We start from the raw sequence: 20,580 nt of genomic DNA on the forward strand, positions 1-20,580 counted from the left end.
CTTAATTTCAGTTATAATAATTTGGAAGGAAGAAGGTCACATTCTCCATTCCAGAGAGGTCCCACAGACACCTGTCTTTCCAACCAAGACAAGCTGACAATTAACGATTTATTGCCAATTGTTTAATTAATAATTAATGAACAATTAATTAACAACTAATTAATTAACTTAGGTAACTAAAAGATAATGAGAGGTCTTCACTGGAGCTTGGAAGGGTAGCTGCAGAGGTCTCTGGTGAAGGGTGGGAGACCATCAGCATCAGAAGACACGATGTTGCCGGCTCCTGCCGGATGCTCCAGCTGACACAAATGCTGTCACTCAGGTGCTGGTTTCCAGTGCACCTTCTTCTTGGGTCTCTGGCCTTCCTCGAGCTGCCATAAGGCAGAGAATTTCAATTTATCAAGACTGTTCTCCCGGGCTCTGCCTTTCAAAATCACTTGCACCCTCTTCTGAGTTGGCTTCAGGTTAGGAATCCTAGGAAGAAGGGGGACTGGTGTTAGCCAGACGAACATTCCCAGCCAGCTGCTTTTCTGTCTCCTTGCAGAGCACACAGTGTTGCATCCTCTCTCTGTGCAAGCAGTGAGCAGCAGATTTAACAGCTGCACTCGCTGCATGGAGGCTGCAGAGGTGCAAGGACAGGAACGTGACCAGTGACGTGCCTGGGGACCAGCTACAGCACACAGGGTTCCATGTAGAGAAGCAGGCCTTGCTTGTCCCAAAAGGAAGCAGAACTAGGGACTGGCTGGTCCCCAGATCTCTCGTTCCAGATTTTGCAACCCTCCAGGAGACTGATGTTTCATACAGTGTCTCCCTACCAAGGCCAGATGATCTTTCCATGCTCATGTGGGTGTTTCTGCTGCCCTTCTGGGGCTGCCCGTCTCCAGGCCCACCTCCCCATCCCAGTCAGAGGGACTGAAGGGAGGGTGTTAGTGGATGAACCAGGCTGTGCTTGGTGATGCCCAGCAATAGGACGAGAGGCAATGGGCAGAACATGAACAGGAAATTCCACCTGAAGCTGATGGAAGAACTTCTTGCCTGTGTAGGTGCCAGGTTGTCCAAGAGGGTGTGGAGTGTCCCTCACTGGAATTATTCAGAGCCCTCTGGAAAAAACCCTGTGCTCTGGGATGACCCCACCTGAGCAGGGAAGTGGGACCAGATGACCTACTGTGGTCCCTTCCACCCTGTCCCACCCTGTGATTCAGTGATACCCATCAGTAGCATGAGTTGGCAGATGTTTCTCACCTGCACATCATGGTGACCCCAAACTTCCCCACACACTTTGGGGAGAACTTTGCGTGAAAGGTCTGCTTCTGGCCAGGAGCAAGGATGCCACGGTCAGGGTTGATGGAGAACAGTGGCAGGTCATGGATGAAATCTGGGAAGACTTCCAGGGAGGAACTGACAGGCTGCAGAGAGAGATCCTTTGCCTTTGAGCAGCATATCTTCTTGAAAAGGTCTGGATTGGGCTGCGGCCGCTGCTCAGAGAGGCGCCGTTCCTTGGAACCCTTCTCCTGCTTGGACTCCAGCTGCTCCTCCTCAGAAAGTTGCTCCTGCTCAGAGGGCTGCTGCTCCTGCTCAGAGGGCTGCTGCTGCTTGGAATTCTAATTCAGGGTCTCTGCCTGCAGCACACGCTCCTGTGCCAAAGCAGGAGAGTTGCTTTTAGACAGTGACTTTGCATTTGCCCTGGAGTGAGGAACCGCAATCAGACAGTGGCTGCAGGGCAGGTCACTTGTTACACGACTTTTTTTCCCAGTCTCAGATGTCTCAAAGAGATGACCTGATGTCCCCTTCCCAGTCCTGACCCAGCACGTGGTTTTCCCCAGAGCCTGGCTCAGTCCTTTGCAGAGCAAAAGTGGCAGAGCAAGAACAGAAAAGGCTGAAAGGCAGAGAGGGACAAGGAGAAAACTCTCCAGCTGCAGCTGGAAAGATGCTGATGAAAGTGGACGTATGGACAAGGATGAAAAAGCAATTCATGTTTCGGGGCCAAATACCCTTACACATCAGAGTGAATGAGAATGGCTTGGTCACTGGTTCTCTGTGGGTATTCTCAGTTCAGCCAGAGAGACAGGGAAAGTTTCTAACAGGCAAGAAAGACTAAGAAACAGTTGGGAAAGAATGTAAATAATTATTTATCTCTCTTGTTGTTCACATTGTTTTAAGATGTTCTGCCACTGTGCATCGTTCACTGCACACCAACGCTGTAAGATGTTTTTACTTTAGGACAAATGAAATTAGTCTGCACGATACACTCTATAAAAGAGTGATGTATTTGAAAAAAAGTAGTAGTTAGAGTTCAATTCATCTTTGCCTTCTGATCCTGGAGTCTTTTCGTTCCCATCCTGCCTCACAACAACGGTTCTCTATCTGCACCATCCTCCCAGGAGTATTCCAGTGCTGACTTCCCTTTATTGCGAATCTTGAAACTGAAAGGCAAGAAGGAGGAATAAAAAAAATGTCCAATAAATATAAAGCAAATAGTAAAGTAACATTGTCTGAGGGACTCCTGGTACCAGTTTCTGCTGAGGAGCATCTTCTTCCCCAGGCAACCCTGCCATGCTCAGACTGCTGTCCTGGGTGGCCCAAAACAGTATTTCCAAGTCTGGATGGTCAAGAGGAAAGGGCCAACATGGTGCCCAGGACATCGAAGCTAAGGGGCTTACTCTGGACTTTAGGTCTTGGTTTGACTGCAAACTTATTCTTGAGCAGATGAGTACAGGTGACATGCAGTGAAAGCAAACCCATGGCTGTTCTCAGCAGAAAGGTACGGCAGCATTGAACCTCTCCTGACCACCACCACCTGCTTGGCTTTGTGTGCACATAGATGGGCCTGTGCTGCTTTGGGCTGGGGCAGAGTTCTGGGAATAGGGCACTGGGCCAGCCCTGGGCAAAGGCAGCTCCTGCTCGCAGGGCCCTGCCTGGCCTCCAGCACTCACGTGGTTGTCCTTGTCTGGAAGGGAAAGGTATCCTTGAACTGAACCTCGATCGTGTTCAGCTTCAACTGGGAGTAGGCAACAACGGCACTGAGGTACACCTCCAACTCCTGGCTGCTCTCCTCCACCACAGTGTGAGCCGGCTCCGGGGCTATCTCGAGCTCCTGCAAACAGAGAAGGGAGGAACCACTGAGCAGAGCCCAGAAAGTCAGGCTGAGAAGGGAATCTTCTGGCCTCCAAGATCAGCCTCACAGAGGGACTAGAAAGGACCACTCACTTTATCTTCCCTGGAAAGATGATAAAATGACAAGATGACTGCTCTGCTACAGTAGTTGTTTCTACCCACAGATCAAAGCAGTCACTAATATCCCAGCTGTTAATATCCCCATGGAGACTTTAGCTGTTTTCCAGTCCCTGGACTTCAACCTTGTAGAGGGACTGACTCTTTTCCTGGTCCCCTATAAATCCAGCAGGTCTCAAAATTTGGCTTAAGTTCTCCTGCTGGAGCTCTACAGATGGAGAACCCCAGACTGAAGAGTTCTAGAAAGCACCTTTTTCTTCTTGTCTTAGGAGAAAGTACTCTCCAGGTATCTTGTGTGGAGCAACAGCCACACTGCTGGGAGCTGGGGATGGGCATTTTGGGGTGGGAAAGATCTCACTTGGAAAGTCTCCAACTGCAGATGTTCTGATAGAAAAGAGGATGGTTTAGAAGCCATAAAATGGTCCAGAAACTCAGAAAGAACCTTCACCCAAGATGAGTGTGTGTGGCAATAATGACAATAAAAGCAAGAGTCTCTGGAGATGATCCTTCTCTGGACTCCTCCATACTGTCATGCAGTGCCTGAGCTATTCCATGATGAGATATCCCACACAATACAGAGACCACAACCAAAATCTCTGGTATCCATGCACACAAAACTTGGGAGTTCAATAGCATATGCAGGAGAATTGGATTTCTCTCCACTTCAAGAGACAGAGTGCAGCAGACTTAACTCCTTGTTGGTGAAAAGGCACCAAATGAGATGAAGAAATTTCTGACACCATAACATGGGATAAAATCATAAAACATTTCTCCCATTCAACATGGGCTGCAACACTTGTGCTTGTGGCACAGACTGATGGCTTGTGTGTGGCTAAAGGTCTCTTGTCAAAAGGCTTCCCCCTCTCGTGTGAGTGTATCTGGTCACTGTGCATCCACCTTTCTCCTGGAATGCACTGCTGGTGAACCTCACAGCTGTCCCATGTCCAGAGGAAGCAGGAGCTGCTCAGCCAGCAGTGATGGTGTTATGGTGGTTCTTTTTGTAAAAGCTGGGTTGGCTTTTTTTGCCATTTTGCTTCTTACCTTCTCTATTTTAGGGAATTTGTCTTCTGGGTCTTTCCTGGTGGCCATCTTCAATGTGTACCTTGAGCACTTTTCGTCATCCCAGTCAGGAACCTTCCTTCGTGGCAGATCAAAGTTGATCTTGGTCACCTTACATTTCACAAGGTGCCTCCTGAAGGCGGCTGGCACATCTGATTTCAAGGTCACTGTGATGCCCTTGGCACAGCCAGGATGGAGGTGTCCCACCTAGGGAGAATCAGGGAGTCAAGACCAAACTGGAAGCACTGCCAAGGGTAGGACTAACAGCAAAAGGGACTGATGTGGTGAGCAGCTGTGCCAGGAAGCTGCACCTCAGAGTGGGTTTGTGTGAAGTTTGATAGACAAAAGTATGAACAGAAGGTGCCACCTCCCATAACATGAAGCCTTTTCTGCAAGGCTGGCAGCCTTGGCCCAGCCAAGCCAGGGACTGCCTCTCCTACGTGGCACTGGAACAGGCTATCAGTGGTATGTGAGCACTCCCTGCCAGCTCCTGGGAACACCAGGACAGGGCTTGAGCAATGGGGAAAGGCAGAGCAGTCCACGCTCACCTTGGGGGAGAACTGGAATGGGGCGTCTGCCTCCCACTCAAAGCGCATGAACTGGTTACGGGTGTGGTTGGTGATGGTGATGGTCCTGCAGCAGCACTTCCCAACAGAACAGTCCCCAAACTGGAGGTGATTCACTCTGACAGCTGTTAAGGAGGAGAGCAAGGGATCTCAGCATGCAGAGAGCTCCACCTGCTCCCCTCACGTGCACAGACACCTGCATGTTCAATGCTTCCTTGCTCCAAGCCTTCCTCCCTCTGGGAGGGAGTTCCCCAGGCAATTCCCCATCCCACCACTTCCAGGGAAACACCCTGACACATCCCTAAGCCAGCGATGTGCAGCACAGCACACACTGCTCTCATGCATGGCTGCCATGCCCACAGGCCACCAAGTCCCGTGGGTGACAGCCCAGGCCTGGCTAGAGGGAGGACACACATGATCAGACATTTTCCTCTTCCTAGCTCCACCTTGGCAGCCTCTCCTCTCTTACCATCAATGATGTCTTTCTTCAGAATGCTCTCAGTATACCCCTCCTCTGTGTCTTCCTCTAGGCCATCGAGGGTGAATTCATCCCTGTGGCCTTCACCCACCAGCTCTACTAGGGTTTTGCTAGAGATGTCCTTCACGAACAGACAAATCTTCCCTTCCAGACGCTGAGCCAGGGTGGGTTTGAAAATTACATCCAACTCTGTCGATTGCCCGTGATGCAGAAGGAAGAAAGGCTTCTTTGGGGCCTTGCTCTCTGCACAGCAATGGAAATCAGAGTTAAGTGATAGAGCCATACAGAGGAAATATTTCCACAGGATATATGAGGAATAAGAGGTTGAAACCAGGTGCCTTCTAGGCACAGGTTCTACCCCCACTGGTTCCACACCCTCTTCCTCTGTTCACAAGACTGCCACCTCCAGACACATCACCACTTAAGCAGCGTAACCTCAGGCTGATGCCCAGCCCTCATTCCATCTGCTTCCAGCCAGCTCCAGCCATATGCAAAGCTGAGCCAAAGAGTGCTTTTGGCTTCTTCTGCTGGCTGTCTGTTCAGGCTGGTACCTTCCCACATGCAGCAAAAACTTCAGAGGGTCCACTGAGGTAGTGACAGTCCCCCACAACTCAACCCACCATGTCTAGAAGAACAGAAGAACTTCCTACAACTTGCTAGGAAGAAATGCTGCAAGAAAAGCCCCCAAGAAAAGCTTGGGAGACAGAGAGCCCAAGGAACGACACTGTGCCTAACATCTGGCTGCTGCTCAGAGAAGCCAAGAGCAGGGCACACATTTTCCCTCTGTGCATGATCACACTTCATGGTTAATGAATTTACCCTTTCCAATGGAGTCCTCGTCCACATCTTCAGTGCGGAATACCTCGAGTGTGGAGGCCCTGCCTTTCAAGAAGAACGCTCCATGCTCATCCTTTAGGCGCAACATAAACTGAGAAAAGAGAAGCCAGAGCACAATGATACTGGTGTGAATACAGGATGGCACAGGGACTGACACTGCAGTGCTGCTGGTCCCACATGGGAACCCAGCACCTCTCACACTACCAACAGCACTTAGTTGACTTAGTTAAGTCAAACCAGCCTAGAACAAAGGGTGTTCAGAGGCATCTGGATAGAACTGAAACAAAACCAAACAGGACAGAAAGTAATGAGCAGAATACATTCTGCTCATGAAACCACATCTAAGTCTACTTAAAATGTAGTAAACTGGGATCAAATACAATCTAATGGAACTGGGAAATCACACGTATCCATGAGAACAAAAGGTGACCTGAGAGACAGGGGGGAAAATACTCCACCACCTTTCTTGTGTTCAGCTTAAAGAAGAAAGACTGGACGGAAAATTTCCAAGAACTCCATTCTTGGAGATCAGACGTCAGTCACTTGCTTAAAAAGAATTTCTAACACCTCTTCCCAGGTCTGCCATGCTCTTTGGGACCCTTCCTGTGTGCCACAAGCACTTGTTCCCAAACCAGACCATTCCTCGAGCAGATCCTCCTCACCTTGAGAGATATGATGCCATCATTACGGATGACCAGGGGCAGCGTCTCTGAATCCCCCACCTGGAGCCTCTTGAAGCGCAGCAAGGCATTTCCCCTCTTGGTGCGAGCACTTGGGCACACGACTGTCAGCTGTGGCTTGTGCCCCTTCCCACTGATGGTGAAGGTCAGGATCTGGGGTTTAATTTTCACAGAGCTGCAGGAGAGGCACAGAAACAATTTCAGCTGGCACTAACCAATTTCTCACTGGGCAAGGGAAGCAGCAAGGGCCAGAGTGTTCTCCCTGCCTGGTTGCTCCTGTACCCCACAACACAGTCCCCCAACAGCCTCTTCCCAATCCACTCAGGGCCATTCACAAGAGGAATCTGCTCCAAAGAGCCAGAGCCTTCCACAATAACAGTTAAAAATAATTTCACTTTATTGAATCATGCAGTACAGCAAGTAAATGAGGCACCAGATGAGATACGGCAAATCCCCGGGCTGCAGTGAGAGAAGACTTATGCAACAAGCAAAGGCACAGCATGAAAGCAAGAAGGCAACAAAATCATCGTCACCATCAGTAAAGATCATTTCCAAGAACAGCAAAAATGAAATTGATTATTAGCAATTAGACTTCTCTTGTTCCAATTCAGCCACTAAAGAGTTGAGGAAGGGCAAGTCAAAGCCCCAGTACACAGGTCCCAGGGCAGAGGAACCTAGGCTCCTCTTTCATACCAGCTCCAATCACTCCAAAACAGCTTAATGAATGCCAGGTAATCACAGAGGATCATCTAATTTTACAGAAATAAAGAGGAAATTGTGACTGCTGACTTGCTGGTACAGAAACTGCTTCATCTAAGCCTCTGTCCTTGGAAACCCCCAGCTCAGCTGCAGCACATCTCAGTAACTTCCGGCTGGGTACCTAATATTTGCCTGTCTTCGTAGTTCCTCATAAAGGCTAAACCATCAGCCTAATTTTTCTTTTCTAAGAGTTACTGCCTCCCAGATCATCTCATGCCAAGAACTCTGCCTAAGGCTACTGAAAGCATTAGTGCTAACAAGAGGTCTGTTCCTTCCCAGGGGAGAGGCAGCTATCAGTGAGGCCTCCCCCGATATTTCACAGGGTCAGTTACCCTTTTGGGATGTCAAAGAAAGCCTTGAAAGTGCAGTCATAGTTCTGCTCATCTGGTGGGGTGAAGGTCACCGTGGCAACGGCATGGGATGAGCCAGGAACAGACATCTTGACTGGATCCAACTTGAAAATGTTTCTGATAGGGATTTGTTCCTTGGGGGAACCAGAGAGCAGTGTTAGGAGAAAACACCTTTCAACATGACACGGATTTATACATAAATGCATTGCTGAACCCTGGGCAGTGTGACTTCCTTCCTGCTTCCCTGGGCAGGCTCCTTCCCTCCCAGGGAATGCTGACCTTGTGCTAAAGCATTGTGTGTTTTGAGTGTTGGCAGCTGCCCCAGCCTATATGGGAGGTGGGCACTGCGTGGAAGACCCTGCAAATAACCTAGAACTGGCCTTCAAAGAGAAGGAAAAGCCGGGAGCCTGAGGAAATGCTCTGCTTTAGCCCTGGCATGTCAGGTCATAACAGCCCCTCTCTGCATGTGCTTCCAAGAGAGGTTCAGAAGGAGTCACTTCTCCCACTGAAGACCCAGAGGTGTGAGCCAAAACCTTGCCCAAGACATGCAGAATTCCACACAACTGTTCCCTGGCTATGCTGCTCTCCCCTGCAGTTTGAGCTGCACTGAGCTAGCCTAGTCTGGGCCACAGGCAGCAATGCATCTGGAGAACAAAACAGGCTCTCACATGGCCTTTAGAGGACAACCACCACCTTGGCCTCCTGTTCTTACCTTTCCAGGCAGGGGCTTGATGGAGAGGACCACGTCACATGGCAGACGGCTTGCACTATAGATCTTGAAATGAGCTTCAGCCTCTTGCCCAACCAGAACCTTGTGGAAGATGAATTGGTTCTCATCTCTGATGAACAGGCCTGTGCCTGTCACCGACTGCAGCATGTGGCTGAGGTTGATGCTGCTGCAGATTGGGTACTCCTTGAAGATTAACATGACATCCTCAGAAAATCCTGTGGACACACCAGAGGAATGAGCACGGAGAAGCCTCCCTGATGAGTTTATCTGGACCCTGCTGGCCTCTCAGAAGACTTGCTAAGCCCTTTCTGCCCGGGTGACTGCTAAAGCCAGCACTGGGTGGGGGAGCTGGCTGTGAGCATGGAGCTCAGTCAACCTCATTCTTAGCATTGCTTTCCTTTTATCCTTCCATGCATCCCTCTCAGCCTGGGAGGGATGAGTCCGCTGGTGGACTTGAAGAGGGCTGGAACCTCTGAGGATTTTAAGGTGGGACACCAGGGCTAGCGTGTCTCTCTATCCAAGCAGCAAGTTTAGGTGCTGATCAGCAGCAGGTGTGACTGTGGGCAGACGGTACCTGGGAGGCAGGACTCGGCCATCAGGGTAAAGGGAATGCCGAGGGGATTGTCCTCGGGGTCTCTGCCTGGAATGTCAATGTAGAGCTGCTCCTCACATGTCCCCTCCTGCCCAGCGAGGCATTCCACTGTGATCTTCTGCTGACCCCACGGACGGATGGAGCCGGAGCAGGGGGACACCGTGAACATGCCAAGATTGAGGTGACCCTGCAGAAAAAGTTCCAGGAAAGGCTGATGGCTATTAGCTATACCTTCAGCACCCCAGCAAGGAATATGTCCTGCCTTGGCCTCCAGCTGGGCCCAAGCACCCAGTCCCAGAGCAGGGAAGGATGACTCCATGGCCCAAAGGCAGCCCCAGGTTGAGAGCAGCAAGCCAGGAGGAGCTGCAAATCTGTCCCAAGTGGCAGAGAGAAAGCAGTTTGAGTGTAAAGAATGAAGGTGGTGGCTGTGATCCTTCAATCTCCGTAGGTAACACAGGAGAGCAGAAATATCTGTGAGAAATGATGGGAGAGAGGCAGGGGACTGGGAAGAAGAAAAAGCAATGTTGTCTGAGCTCTGTGGACTGGGAGCTCAATGGGAGATGTTTTTGCTTCTCTGATGTTCACATACCTGGTCCTGTGTTTGGTAGCTGGCTCACAGCTACCAAACACAGGACCTGCTCCCCTCTGTTGACCCCAGGTCAGAGCCAGTGTACAGGACTGCCAGGGGGACTGAGCAGATACTGGACTCCATCCGGCAGACCACGTCCCACCGTGTGCCCAGCCTGGGCACAGCAGCATCTTCTCACATCGCCTGCAGCAGCACTGCTGGGGAGCAGGAGTCACCCACCTGTGACAAGGAGCTTGATTTCCTTGATGAGGTCTTTGTAGCTGATGCAGCAGATTCCCCTTGCTTTAAACTGAGAAGAGAAAGCAGAGGTATCTGTCATGCTGAGCTCCCCTGCCTTTCTCTGAGGCCAAAGCTGGCTTCCTCCTCACAGAGGAAAGCCTTTGTGCTCTGATGGCTCCCAGAGAGCAGCCTGCAGCACCCATTGCTGGACTGAGCAGCTCTATCACAGCTTTGTACTACACATGTGGATACCGAGGCCTTTTTCTGCCCCCTGTCCCCAAGCCAGGGATGCGGATGGACGATAGCCCAGGTCTCCTGGCTGCCTGCCCCATACCAGCCGTGGCTGGTGCCTCCTCACACAGGAAGGGCAGTGCAGGGCTTCTCGTACCTTTTGCTTTCTGACGCAGATGCAAGCTCGGGTGCTCGGCGGACGCGGAATTTGAGGTTGAGCGCGCCTTTGTTCTCCAGCACGACAGCCTGGCTCTTCTTGGTGCCCTTGATCACGGCACCGAAGTCGATGGGTGAGGCAGGCTCAATGCTGTACTTGCTGTACTCGGCTTTCGCTGACACCTTCACTGGGATGCTGGTGACAACCTGGCCTCCTTCACCTGAGCGGGCATCTATCACCTGTGTCCACAGGAAGGGAGGTAACCAAAGCAAAGGGGCCAGCCTCCACCCCAGGCCTCCCTGTTTAAGCACCTCCTCCAGAGTCAGATGCTCAGCTCCACTTAGGAAGCCTCCCAAATGGTTTTGAAAGACTTTGTGTATGTAGGAGAGAGAATTCTCCAGTAAAAACCTCCTTCCATTAGACACCTACTCTGTTTACGCTCCCAGAACACCGTTGATAACACAGCCTGGCCCAGCCAGCTCACCTGGCAGGAGATGATGGGCTCATTCTTGAGGAGAATTTCACTTGTGGGGTGGAAGAGTATCTCAATATTCACGCCACGCTGGGAGGCAGCCAGCATGCCTGACTGAGGCTGAACAGTGAAGTGGGATGCCACGTTTTGCATTCTGCGACCTGCACCCTTCAGCGTGAAACTGGGGAGAAAGGGAAGGAATGGAGATCTCTGCAGTTAAAAGTACAGGTACCACCAGCACAGCCAGGACTTTGCACAGGACCAGACAAAAAAGGGAGAATCCAGCTCTGCTCAGGGAATCCTGGATCTTGACAGAGAGTTCAGACAATCACGAGGTTACTGCAAGAAACCTTGACACTGTAATTTTTCATTCACTTCTTACAGAGTCTCAGAAAAATAAAGCAGGTGACCATCAAAGCAAGTCAATAATCTCAGCATTTCAGTTACTGAAATTTCTGGGGCTCTCATTTGAGCTCCAGCTGAGCTGTGAAGAACTGCTGGTTTGGGGCTGGATTCTCTGGTAGAATAGCTGAGATCAGAGAGCCCAGGTTTTGTATTTACCATGAGATAGCCAGCATGGAAACAGATTCTAGCCATTGACAGAGGAAGAAAGCAGGCCTGGGAACCCAAGGAAATGCTCACTACCAGGCAGCTGGACTCACCTGTACTCAGTGTTGTATACCCCTTTGTTCTTCAGACTCAAGACTTTCTTCACATTATCCAGGACACTAATGGTTCCAAATTCCAAGCTTCCATCTGGACCTGCAGAAAGCCCACAGAGCGAGATCAAACACAGTATTTGTGAGCTGCTGCAGAATACAACAGGCCACAAGCTACATGGAGGTCTCGGAGCAAAACCCTTTTCAGCAAGTTTCCATTCCTGAAGGTGTTTTCCAGCTACTTGTCTGCCCTTTTTCTTCTCACTCAAAATATCTGCAGGCTCAGTAGCTAAAGATCTTGCCTTCCATTTCCTCACTTCCAAGCACAATTCCAATTACTTTATATGCTGTGCTGAGCCTGTGGGGGCTGCCAACTGCCTGGTCAGATCACTGTTGTTTCAAAGCCCCCAGATCCAATCTGCACATGAAGCTGCACACTTCAAAGTTCAGAGGGGAGAGACTTAAGGCTGTCAGTTCCCTGACATTACTTTAGTTCATGCAGGTTGCAGGTACCTGCTTTATGTATCCATGCCATCCTTGTATTCCATCCCATCCCATGCCAAGTGCTTTGGGATGCATTACCACCTCCCAGGGTAATGTAGTGCACCTGGACTGCTTTGTTCGGGAGGCATCCACTGACCTTCAGGCATGTTGAGGCTCACAGAAACCTCATAGACCTCTGCAGAGATTTTGATGTTTTCAGTCTGAACAATCCCCAGGATGTTTTCTGTATCTGAAACCTGAGGCAGCAAGAAACAAACACTGTTCATATTGTTCTTTCGGTAGACAGCCTGAAGTCCTTGTCTCTGCTGGCTGCTTCCCCTATGGCCTCCCTGGCTTCACAAGCGTTGGTGGACTCCCAAGCTTTGCTAACCTGTTCCTCTCACGGGCTGCCCCAGTGGGATTCTACTGCAGTAAAAAACCCTATCAGCAAACTCTGCACTCCCACAGTGGGTCATGCTGCTGCTAAAGCATCCTTGAGAGGCACAGGGGTGTAAGAACAACCACAAGAAGTGTGAGGTGTCTCAGAGCAGGTGGCATTGACAACCCTCTCAATCACCTAGCACCCTCTCTGAAATGGAGCCCCTAATCCATGGGGAACAAAATCCCAGGGGGAGAGTTTGTTGCACTATGCAAGAGCTTCAGACAAAGTCCGGAAGGAATGTAGAGATCACGCTGCAGTCTGTACAACCACACAACCTTCAACCACTCACAGGGACAAGGTGGTTGTGGTACAGGCTCAGGATGCAGTGTCTGGTTATCTGGGGGGATGTGGATGCACTGCACGTTCTGGCAAACGCTGTGTAGAGGCAGAAGTTGGGGTCACAGCACCCTTGTGTCTGTCAGGTGCAGCTCTTCCTGACCCTGCCCCCAGCAGCACACAGCTGCTCACTGTGCCCTGCTCTGCCAGGCAGGGCACAGCCCCTCTCACCTCTAGTCGGAGGGTCTTCTCAATGCTGCCAATCTGTCCGGCATTGAAATGCACTGTCACTTCCAACTCTGAGCGAGGATCAATGGTGCCTTTATCTTGTGACAAGGAGAAGTCCTCAGCAAGGTCATCCAGCCCACTGAGCTGCCAGGCCATGGGCAGCAGGGTGTTGTTTTTCAGGACCAAGGTCCTGCTGTCAGTCCTGCAGAGACAGGAAGGCACTTGGCATCAGCTGCTGGATGGCCACACCAGCCTGGCCACTGAATGCAACTTGGAGCCGCTCCATCCATGCCCTGGAAACCAGAGTCAAACGTTTTCTCTTTGTCACAAGACTTGGAGTGCTTGTGGGATGACTGACCTGTGCAAAAGCATCTTGTCAAAAGACAGCTCCAGGAGGCTGACCTCCAGCTTCACGTGCACCCCATGGCAGCACAGGCTGAAGACCACTGGCTCCGGGTTCTTCCCAACGCTGCAGATGAGTTTGTCTTGCAGGAAGCCAGGGGAAGTGGGGTAGGCCCAAATGGTCAGCTCCTGGACACGGCCCCACAGGAAGAAATTGAAAGAGCTCTGTGTGTGAGCAGGAGGAGCAGCCCCTGGGCACTTCTACGGTGCCTGCTCTGCCTGCCCTTCTCCTACCTGCTTCTCCTTTGGTTTCAGTGCCATGCTGGGAGGGTCCAAGAGGAACGTCGCTGCTTCCCCAGCATTCTCAAAGGAGAACTGGACCTCTACGTCCATGGGGGAGTTGTTGAGGATGGTTATATTCTCCAAGTTGCTGGGACAGTTCTGGGCCTTGTACCTGTCCACAAAAAGGGAAAAGGCTGCAGAGCAGACTGTTGCCTTTGCCACACACAGAGGAGAGCACCGTGTGCACCCAAGGAAGCAGTGCTGGAAGACCCTACTCTAACAAACAAGTGAGGGAAATGGATCCCAGTCAGGGGCATGGGCATGTGCTCAGCCTTGCCTTACTCTGATGCCTTCCCTGGACTTGGTGCCTCCTGCCCAGAAGACTGATGATGCTCAGGCCGCTTCAAGCATTTTTAATACAACGTAAATTCAAAGTGACTAGAAAAATAACAGTACACCAGGCACGTGAGTTTTTTCCCCTTCTTCCTTGGGGTGCCTTCCCTGCAGGGTATAAAGAGGCTTTTGGAAAAAGAGTTTAGCTAATCTCTTTCATAAAAGTCATAAAAGTGCTTTGGATTTCATGGGTTAGCTCAAAGTCTGAGAAAGAACTATAAAGCATCAATTCCCAAGAGGAATTCAAAAAGATAACAAATGACCCTTCTCTCAGGTGTGGAAATGACTTTGGAGTGAAAGGGTTAAAGAGGCAAACAGAGATCCCAGACCATCCATCAACCTGGAAAAAGATTGTCTGTTTTTTAAACTATTTCAATTTCATTTCCTTGGTGTGTCAAAGTAGACTTTACCCTCCAGAGCTCCCATGGAGATAAGAACTTAATGTTAAATATTATTTTTTTTTTAATGTGACAGTAAAAGTACACAATAGCTTCAATAGCAATGTGTTTAGGCAGTGAGGATGCAATGTGCTTACAGGAAAATGTAATTCCTGCTGTACGTTCCTCGCGACATCCACTGGCAGGTCAACCATAAAATCTTATTAATAATTACAGATCAATGAAAGGTTTACAAAACCATCTACAGAATAATTGCTTGATCAGGCTACCTGCAGAGCTCAAAGCACTTCAAAACCCCCCCATAAAGTTAATTTGAAGCTGACATGTGGGGGGACACAAAAGTTGTCCCCCAAGTCACCTTCGGACTGGCAGCAGCATGCGGCTCTGGCCACCAAGGCACCCACTGGGCAGGCAGAGCAGCTCCTCCAAGGCTCATTTGCCTCTAATCTGCTCAAGTTCACACATCTGTGGTCCTTCAAACCCATGTGTCTCCCAGGATTGTGCCACTGGGACAGCCTGTCTCTCCAGGTGTGTCCAGAAAAGTACAAGGCCCAGCAGGGAGCACGTACCAGTCTCTTGATTTCCCACACAGCAGTGGTCCAAAGTGGAATTGCTTTGTGCTCTCAACATACTCCTTGAAGAGGATTTCATCTTCCTCCATGGCCTCCCTCCACTCTGGAAACACCACCCTGGGCAGAAAAGTGAGGAAGGAAGAGCTATGAGATGCTCCAAGTAGGAAATGTAGTCAGAAAGCCAAAACCCCTCCTGGAGGCTGAGGTACCATCTGCCTTGCCAGCTCCAGCACAGGAGGAGGTGCTGGGTGACCTCAGGCAGCACGATCTGCCCAGGCAGAAGCCCCAGGGGTCAGCCCTGGCTGTGGTTCAGGGACAGCAGTGGTGTGGGGGCTGCCAGGGGCCAGCCTTACCGTGGGTCCTGGCTGATGCTGGGGTACAGGCTGGTGCCACGGCAGGGCAGCTTGTACTGGCACTTTGTCTGCACGAGCTCAAACCTCAGCGTCTGCTCAAACTTCCCTGGCCTTTTGGCGGAGAAGTGAACCTTCAGTTCCACCTCACCGTGGGCAGGCACTACCCACCGGTACCGTTTCAGCCTGGCAATTAAAGAGGAGCCTTCAGACATGGCTGAGGAGCAAACCAAACAAGGAGGGTGCACTCGCCATCCCGTGGAGGCACTGGCACAGGGTCGCTGTGGAGCTGGGGATGATGGGCCTTGTTTGGCAAGAGGACCAAGAAGCAGAGGCATCACCTCCTCCCGTGCGGCTCACCTGAGGAATTCTGTGGGGACTGAGGCACTTTCCAGTGTACTTTGGGATCTCATTGCAGAGGAATCCTGGGGACTTTCTGTTCTCTGTGTGGAGATCTGCTTCTCCTTTGCAGAGCTGTCTCTGCTGGCTGCTTCACCTGTCTTTGGTTGGCCCTCGGCAGAACTGCCCTTCACATCTGGGGCCTCGGCCTAAGGGGAGGGAGAAAAGGGAGAGAGAGGTGAGCCCTGAGACATCCCTATCCTGGAAAGCAAAATGGGAGTTTGTTCACCAACAGAAGAGAGAATAAATAAGTAAGTCCACCTGCCCATGGACTTGGTCTTCCTTATTGGTGTTTGTTTTACCTAGGACACTCCTTCTCACTCAGACCCTTTCCTCAAAGGAAGTTGACTGTTTTAAGTGATTTTTTTTCCCGTCTTGTCTTACAAAACTGCTCTGTCTCCAGCAGAGCTGTCTCTTTTGTCCCATCCCTGACAGAAAGGAGACCTGCAGACACAGGGCCCCATCACATCTTCACTACCTCTCCACCGTGATCCTTTTCCATCCAACCTGTCCCCCATGTCCCCATCTAGCCTGGTCCCTGCTCTGGCACCACTGGAGCACCCACCAGATTGTCTTCCACAGCAGCACCTTCTGGTGCCACAATGGTGAAGGGCTCCACACGCCCTGCAGGGCCCAGCCGCTCCTCTGGGTACTCGACTATGGAGAGCACAGCAGCAGGGGCAAGGGGAGGGCCGTCGGGATGCAGTCCCACATGCTGCAGCATCTAAAACAGAAGGGAAAATCCTCTTTATACTTCTGCCACCTTCATCCTCACAACTCCTTCTTTAAAGGCACTGAGCTTTTGACAGCGGGGTTTTTAATTTACATGAAGTACAAGTGCTTTGTTATGCCCAGTGGGGTGAGCAGAGTCAAGAGTTCCAAGCAGGACCGGGAGAGAAACCTCTCCCAAGTGACTCAGCTGAAGAAAACAATGACTGTGAGCTGCCCTGTCCTGGGGCCGTTTATGATTTCCAGGCTGGGAAACTCTGAACAGATGGGACACTTGTACACAGAGCACTCCCACTTCCTGCCCATCTGAGGGATGGTGATAACCTCCCCATCCACACAGATGATACAGAGTCATTGTGGAACATCATCAGGGGCCTGGACAAGGCTCTGTGCCATTATCTCACAATGCTCCAGGGCCCAAGACCATGACAAGCTCAAGATCTGAGCCTTGCAGGGTGTTACCTCGTCTTCCGATGGCAGCTTCCCATCCCTCAGGATCTCCCCGATCATGGCCTTTGGATCTGAGACCTGGATGTCCAGGCACGGCACCCCAACATGCTCGTCTCTGACTGCCCCCTCTGCAACTTCACTTTGCATCTCCAGCTGAGATGACTGACGACTCCTTTGGTCTCCACTTTTTTGTTCAAGCTTCTCCAGCTTCTCCTGAGGCTTATTGGTCTTCTGACCTTTGTTTCCAGCTGAAGACTGGGACTTGTTTCCCTTTTGGATCACAGGTAACTGCATGGTACCCTGAACCCTGTCCCAGTAGGACAAAACCTCTGCGACGTTCTGCTGCGATGGCTCATAGATCTGAAACCTCAGGATCAAGTTCTCCATCTCAGATGGGTCCTCTGGGAGTTTGATTTCCCCCATCTCTGAGGCTTTGGCTTCCCCCTTCTCTGGGATTATGATTTTGCTCATCTTTGGGGCTTTGTATTTCCACTTTTCTGGGATTTTGTCTTTCTTCATCTCTAGTATTTTGGTTTCCTTCTTCTCTGGGGCTTTGGTTTCCTTCTTTTTTGGGATTTTGCTTTCCTCCTCCTCAGGAGGCTTAGTTTTTTTCTCTGGGGCCTTGGTTTCCTTCTTCTCTGGGGGTTTGGTTTGCCCCTTCTCTGGTTGTGGAGGTTGCTTCCCCACAGAGACACTAGTCTTTTCCTCCTTCTGCCTCTCTTCCTCCTCTAAGGCTTTTGCCTCCTCCTCAAGCTTTTGAGCCAGCCGCTTCTGCTCCCTTCAGCAAACAAAATAGGAAACATCACTGAGAGTCACCACCAGAAACTTGGGCTCACTAATCCTGGCTGGCCCTGCACTTCATTCCTTGACCCCGAGGCCAGGCAGAACTGTGAGACCATTTCCATGAATTTTCCTCAACCCACAGAGGTCCAAGTGAGGGGATTGGTGGAAGGAGACCTCCAGGACCAACCAAACCTAAACCTTGCCATCATAAGGTCTTGACTGTGCAACCTCCCTCTTAAGGCACACCCCAGACACCTCCAGCCCACTGCCAAAGGCTGATCCACCAGCTCTCTGTGCTGATGCCTAAAACCCCCCTTCATCTCATGATTTCCCAGTTTAAAGCAGATCACAAATTGCTAACATCTGCTTCTCTCTCCTACAATTCTTACTCAGCTCATTCAGCCCCTTTCTCCCTGGGCATAGCCTGCTCTTAATGAGAACAATCCTATCAGAAGGCAAAGGCTGCAGGAACCCCTCTCCTGCAAGACAGGCTCTTGTCAAACAAGTTTCCTGCTGGAGCCAGCTGTGACCAAGCAAACCAGTGCTGTCTGCCATGGAAAAGATCTGAAGCAGCCTCGTCCATCTCCTCCCCATGAAACCAGCTTGAGCCTGGGCTGAAGGAATCCTGATACACAGGCTTGCTTCAAGCAGCCTCCACTCCCAGCTCCACGCTTTGCCTGAGCTGGGCTGCCTTGCTGGAGCAGAGCTTCCCCTGTGCTTGCCTACTGCTGCAGCTGAAGGGGAGCCTAAAGGATGTGAGCTTTTATGGGTGGTGTCCCACCATAAGGAGAACCCTGGCAGATCAGCATTGCAAGGACTTCATCTCTGGCGGGACCAGGATCCAAACCAAGGTTTGGTCTGTGCCCCACACCTGCCCACACCACAATCCCACTCTTTTGGTGGAGGGAGATGATGAGGAGGTGCAAATCAACATCATGGACTTAAATACACTTCTACAGGCAGTGCCAAGGCAAGCCCAAAGCCCAGGTCCTTGCAGGCAGCATCTAACCAGGAGGGCTCACCACTAAAATAGAGAAGAAGAAACTTCTCAACAGAAGAAGGTCCTTCCTCTCTTGGGAGGCAGGGAGCGAAGAGTGGCCATCCCTGTGTTGCTTCTGGCCTTTGCTATCCAACAGCTCTGAGCTCAGAATCCTTGGAGCAGGGAAGCCCTCCAGGGACAATAAGCCATGGAAGAGCAGTAACGTGTGGAAGGCTTACTCACCTCTCCCTCTGTATGCGCTTCTTTTCCAATAACATTTTATCCACTTCTGCTTTCTTCTCCTCAGGGAGGGCATCAAACTCGTCCTCATCCATTTGCAAGACACATTCTATGTACCTCTGAATAGCTTTTTCCCGCTGCAGTACTTTAGCACAAACCAGAGGAGAAACCATGAGTGACTGCAAGCAGAGCTGGGTGCTCTGGGTCAGCCGCAAGGATTCACAGCTTTTCCTGACCCAGCCTATCATACCAGATCTTGGGGAGCTCATATCCCTGCTCCAAAATTCAATCCCCCAAACTATGGCCAGGCAGTGAGGTCCTGGGCTTTGTCTGGCTTAAGTGCACCAAGGCTGAGGAGAGTTGTTTGTCACTGAGCTACAGCAGCTTGCACTTGTGCCCAAGCTTTAGTGTTAGAGATTAAGGTGAGTCCTAAAACCTCTGGTCTCCTGCAATTCTTGAGATGAGTGTTGGTTACACTGCGGCAGAAGGTGGAACGATTAATAAAAACATTTCTTACAAGCTCTGCTGCAGACCCAGATACACAGAGATAAGATACATTGAGAGACAAGATTTGAGAGGGATGAAGATAGCTCACCTTCCTTCTCTCTTTCAGCTTCCTTCCTCTTTCTTTCAGCTTCATCCCTGGCTTGCCAAGAAGCATAATCCTGATGCAGGTTCACCATGAAGATATGACAACGATTTTTGACAGCTTTGAGTACACAGAGCAGAGAAGATTCCAGGCTGCTTGCAAAGAGGGTCTCCAAGCCATCAAAGACCACTCCCTTGTAGCAGTCTTTACACTGTGAATAAAGGGAAGAGTAAGTCAGCCATTGCACACAGGGGGCTCGCAGCTGCACCGCAAACCCAGATGTCACCAGCCATCCTTGTTCCAAGTGCAGTAGCTAAGAGCAGCTTGGATCTGTCTGTGGGCTCTGCCAACTAAGGGCAGCTGCAGCATTCCCCAGGGCTCCCTGCACACAGTCCAGGATCCCCCAACTGCATGCACAGACCTCCCCCTCCTCGAGTTGTACCCCAGTGCTGTCTCTGTGGAGCAGGAATGTCTCCTTTTCCCCCACCCCACACACCTTCAGCCTCTCACTGAGGATGTCCACCAGCAGGTCCTCGGGCAGCACACAGCTCAAGCAGTTCAGCTCTTCCCCAGAACTGCTGATGATGTTCAGCTGTTGTGGCGCAGGAGCAGTGGAAACTGTGAACTGCAATGTGAACCATTGTAAGGAAAAGAAACCACGGTGGAAAGCCCTGAACAACTCCCACTGCTGGGCTTGGAGCTGGGGTTCCTCCCTAGTGGAAACTAGAACAGCCCTGCAGTGCAGGCTGGGGGCTCCAGGGGATTGTCCTGGAGGGCCCATCCCTTGGCCAGCAGACAGCCAAGGTTGCAAGCCCCCAGTGCAGCCTCCCAGCACTTTGTTCACTGCCTGCAGCCACACTAGCCAGGACTGCACTTTGCCAGCAAACCACTGAGAACCAGTGGAGCTGTCTGCCAGAGCACATTCCCAGCCCAAGTCGTGGCACTATGGACCCACATACCAGGCCCTGGCTGGCACAGAGCCTCCACTGTAAGCAGCCCCTGCTCATCTCAAAGACAATGCAAAGGTCCTGGGCAT

At 51.0% G+C, this 20,580-nt stretch overlaps 1 protein-coding gene across 1 annotated transcript in view; it reads right to left on the reverse strand.

Moving 5' to 3' along the window:
* Positions 1 to 94: 94 nt before the first annotated feature.
* Positions 95 to 20,580, reverse strand: part of LOC100232125 (hydrocephalus-inducing protein homolog) — a 46,116-nt gene continuing 25,630 nt past the window's right edge. Inside the window, exons 28-53 of the mRNA XM_072934527.1 lie at positions 20,041 to 20,169; positions 19,551 to 19,755; positions 18,959 to 19,100; positions 16,966 to 17,731; positions 16,340 to 16,498; positions 15,736 to 15,923; positions 15,379 to 15,561; positions 15,023 to 15,142; positions 13,675 to 13,834; positions 13,397 to 13,569; positions 13,042 to 13,240; positions 12,250 to 12,349; positions 11,613 to 11,712; positions 10,963 to 11,131; positions 10,479 to 10,717; positions 10,091 to 10,160; positions 9,265 to 9,469; positions 8,673 to 8,905; positions 7,943 to 8,094; positions 6,834 to 7,026; positions 6,154 to 6,262; positions 5,326 to 5,577; positions 4,839 to 4,981; positions 4,273 to 4,497; positions 2,934 to 3,094; positions 95 to 2,423 (exon numbers count right to left, since the gene is read on the reverse strand). Coding sequence (XP_072790628.1) covers positions 2,345 to 2,423; positions 2,934 to 3,094; positions 4,273 to 4,497; positions 4,839 to 4,981; positions 5,326 to 5,577; positions 6,154 to 6,262; positions 6,834 to 7,026; positions 7,943 to 8,094; positions 8,673 to 8,905; positions 9,265 to 9,469; positions 10,091 to 10,160; positions 10,479 to 10,717; positions 10,963 to 11,131; positions 11,613 to 11,712; positions 12,250 to 12,349; positions 13,042 to 13,240; positions 13,397 to 13,569; positions 13,675 to 13,834; positions 15,023 to 15,142; positions 15,379 to 15,561; positions 15,736 to 15,923; positions 16,340 to 16,498; positions 16,966 to 17,731; positions 18,959 to 19,100; positions 19,551 to 19,755; positions 20,041 to 20,169 — 4,854 coding nt within the window. The 3' untranslated portion in view covers positions 95 to 2,344. The remainder of the gene's footprint in view (positions 2,424 to 2,933; positions 3,095 to 4,272; positions 4,498 to 4,838; positions 4,982 to 5,325; positions 5,578 to 6,153; positions 6,263 to 6,833; positions 7,027 to 7,942; positions 8,095 to 8,672; positions 8,906 to 9,264; positions 9,470 to 10,090; positions 10,161 to 10,478; positions 10,718 to 10,962; positions 11,132 to 11,612; positions 11,713 to 12,249; positions 12,350 to 13,041; positions 13,241 to 13,396; positions 13,570 to 13,674; positions 13,835 to 15,022; positions 15,143 to 15,378; positions 15,562 to 15,735; positions 15,924 to 16,339; positions 16,499 to 16,965; positions 17,732 to 18,958; positions 19,101 to 19,550; positions 19,756 to 20,040; positions 20,170 to 20,580) is intronic.

Source organism: Taeniopygia guttata, chromosome 11, assembly GCF_048771995.1.
Source record: "Taeniopygia guttata chromosome 11, bTaeGut7.mat, whole genome shotgun sequence".
Taxonomy (NCBI): Eukaryota; Metazoa; Chordata; class Aves; order Passeriformes; family Estrildidae; genus Taeniopygia; species Taeniopygia guttata.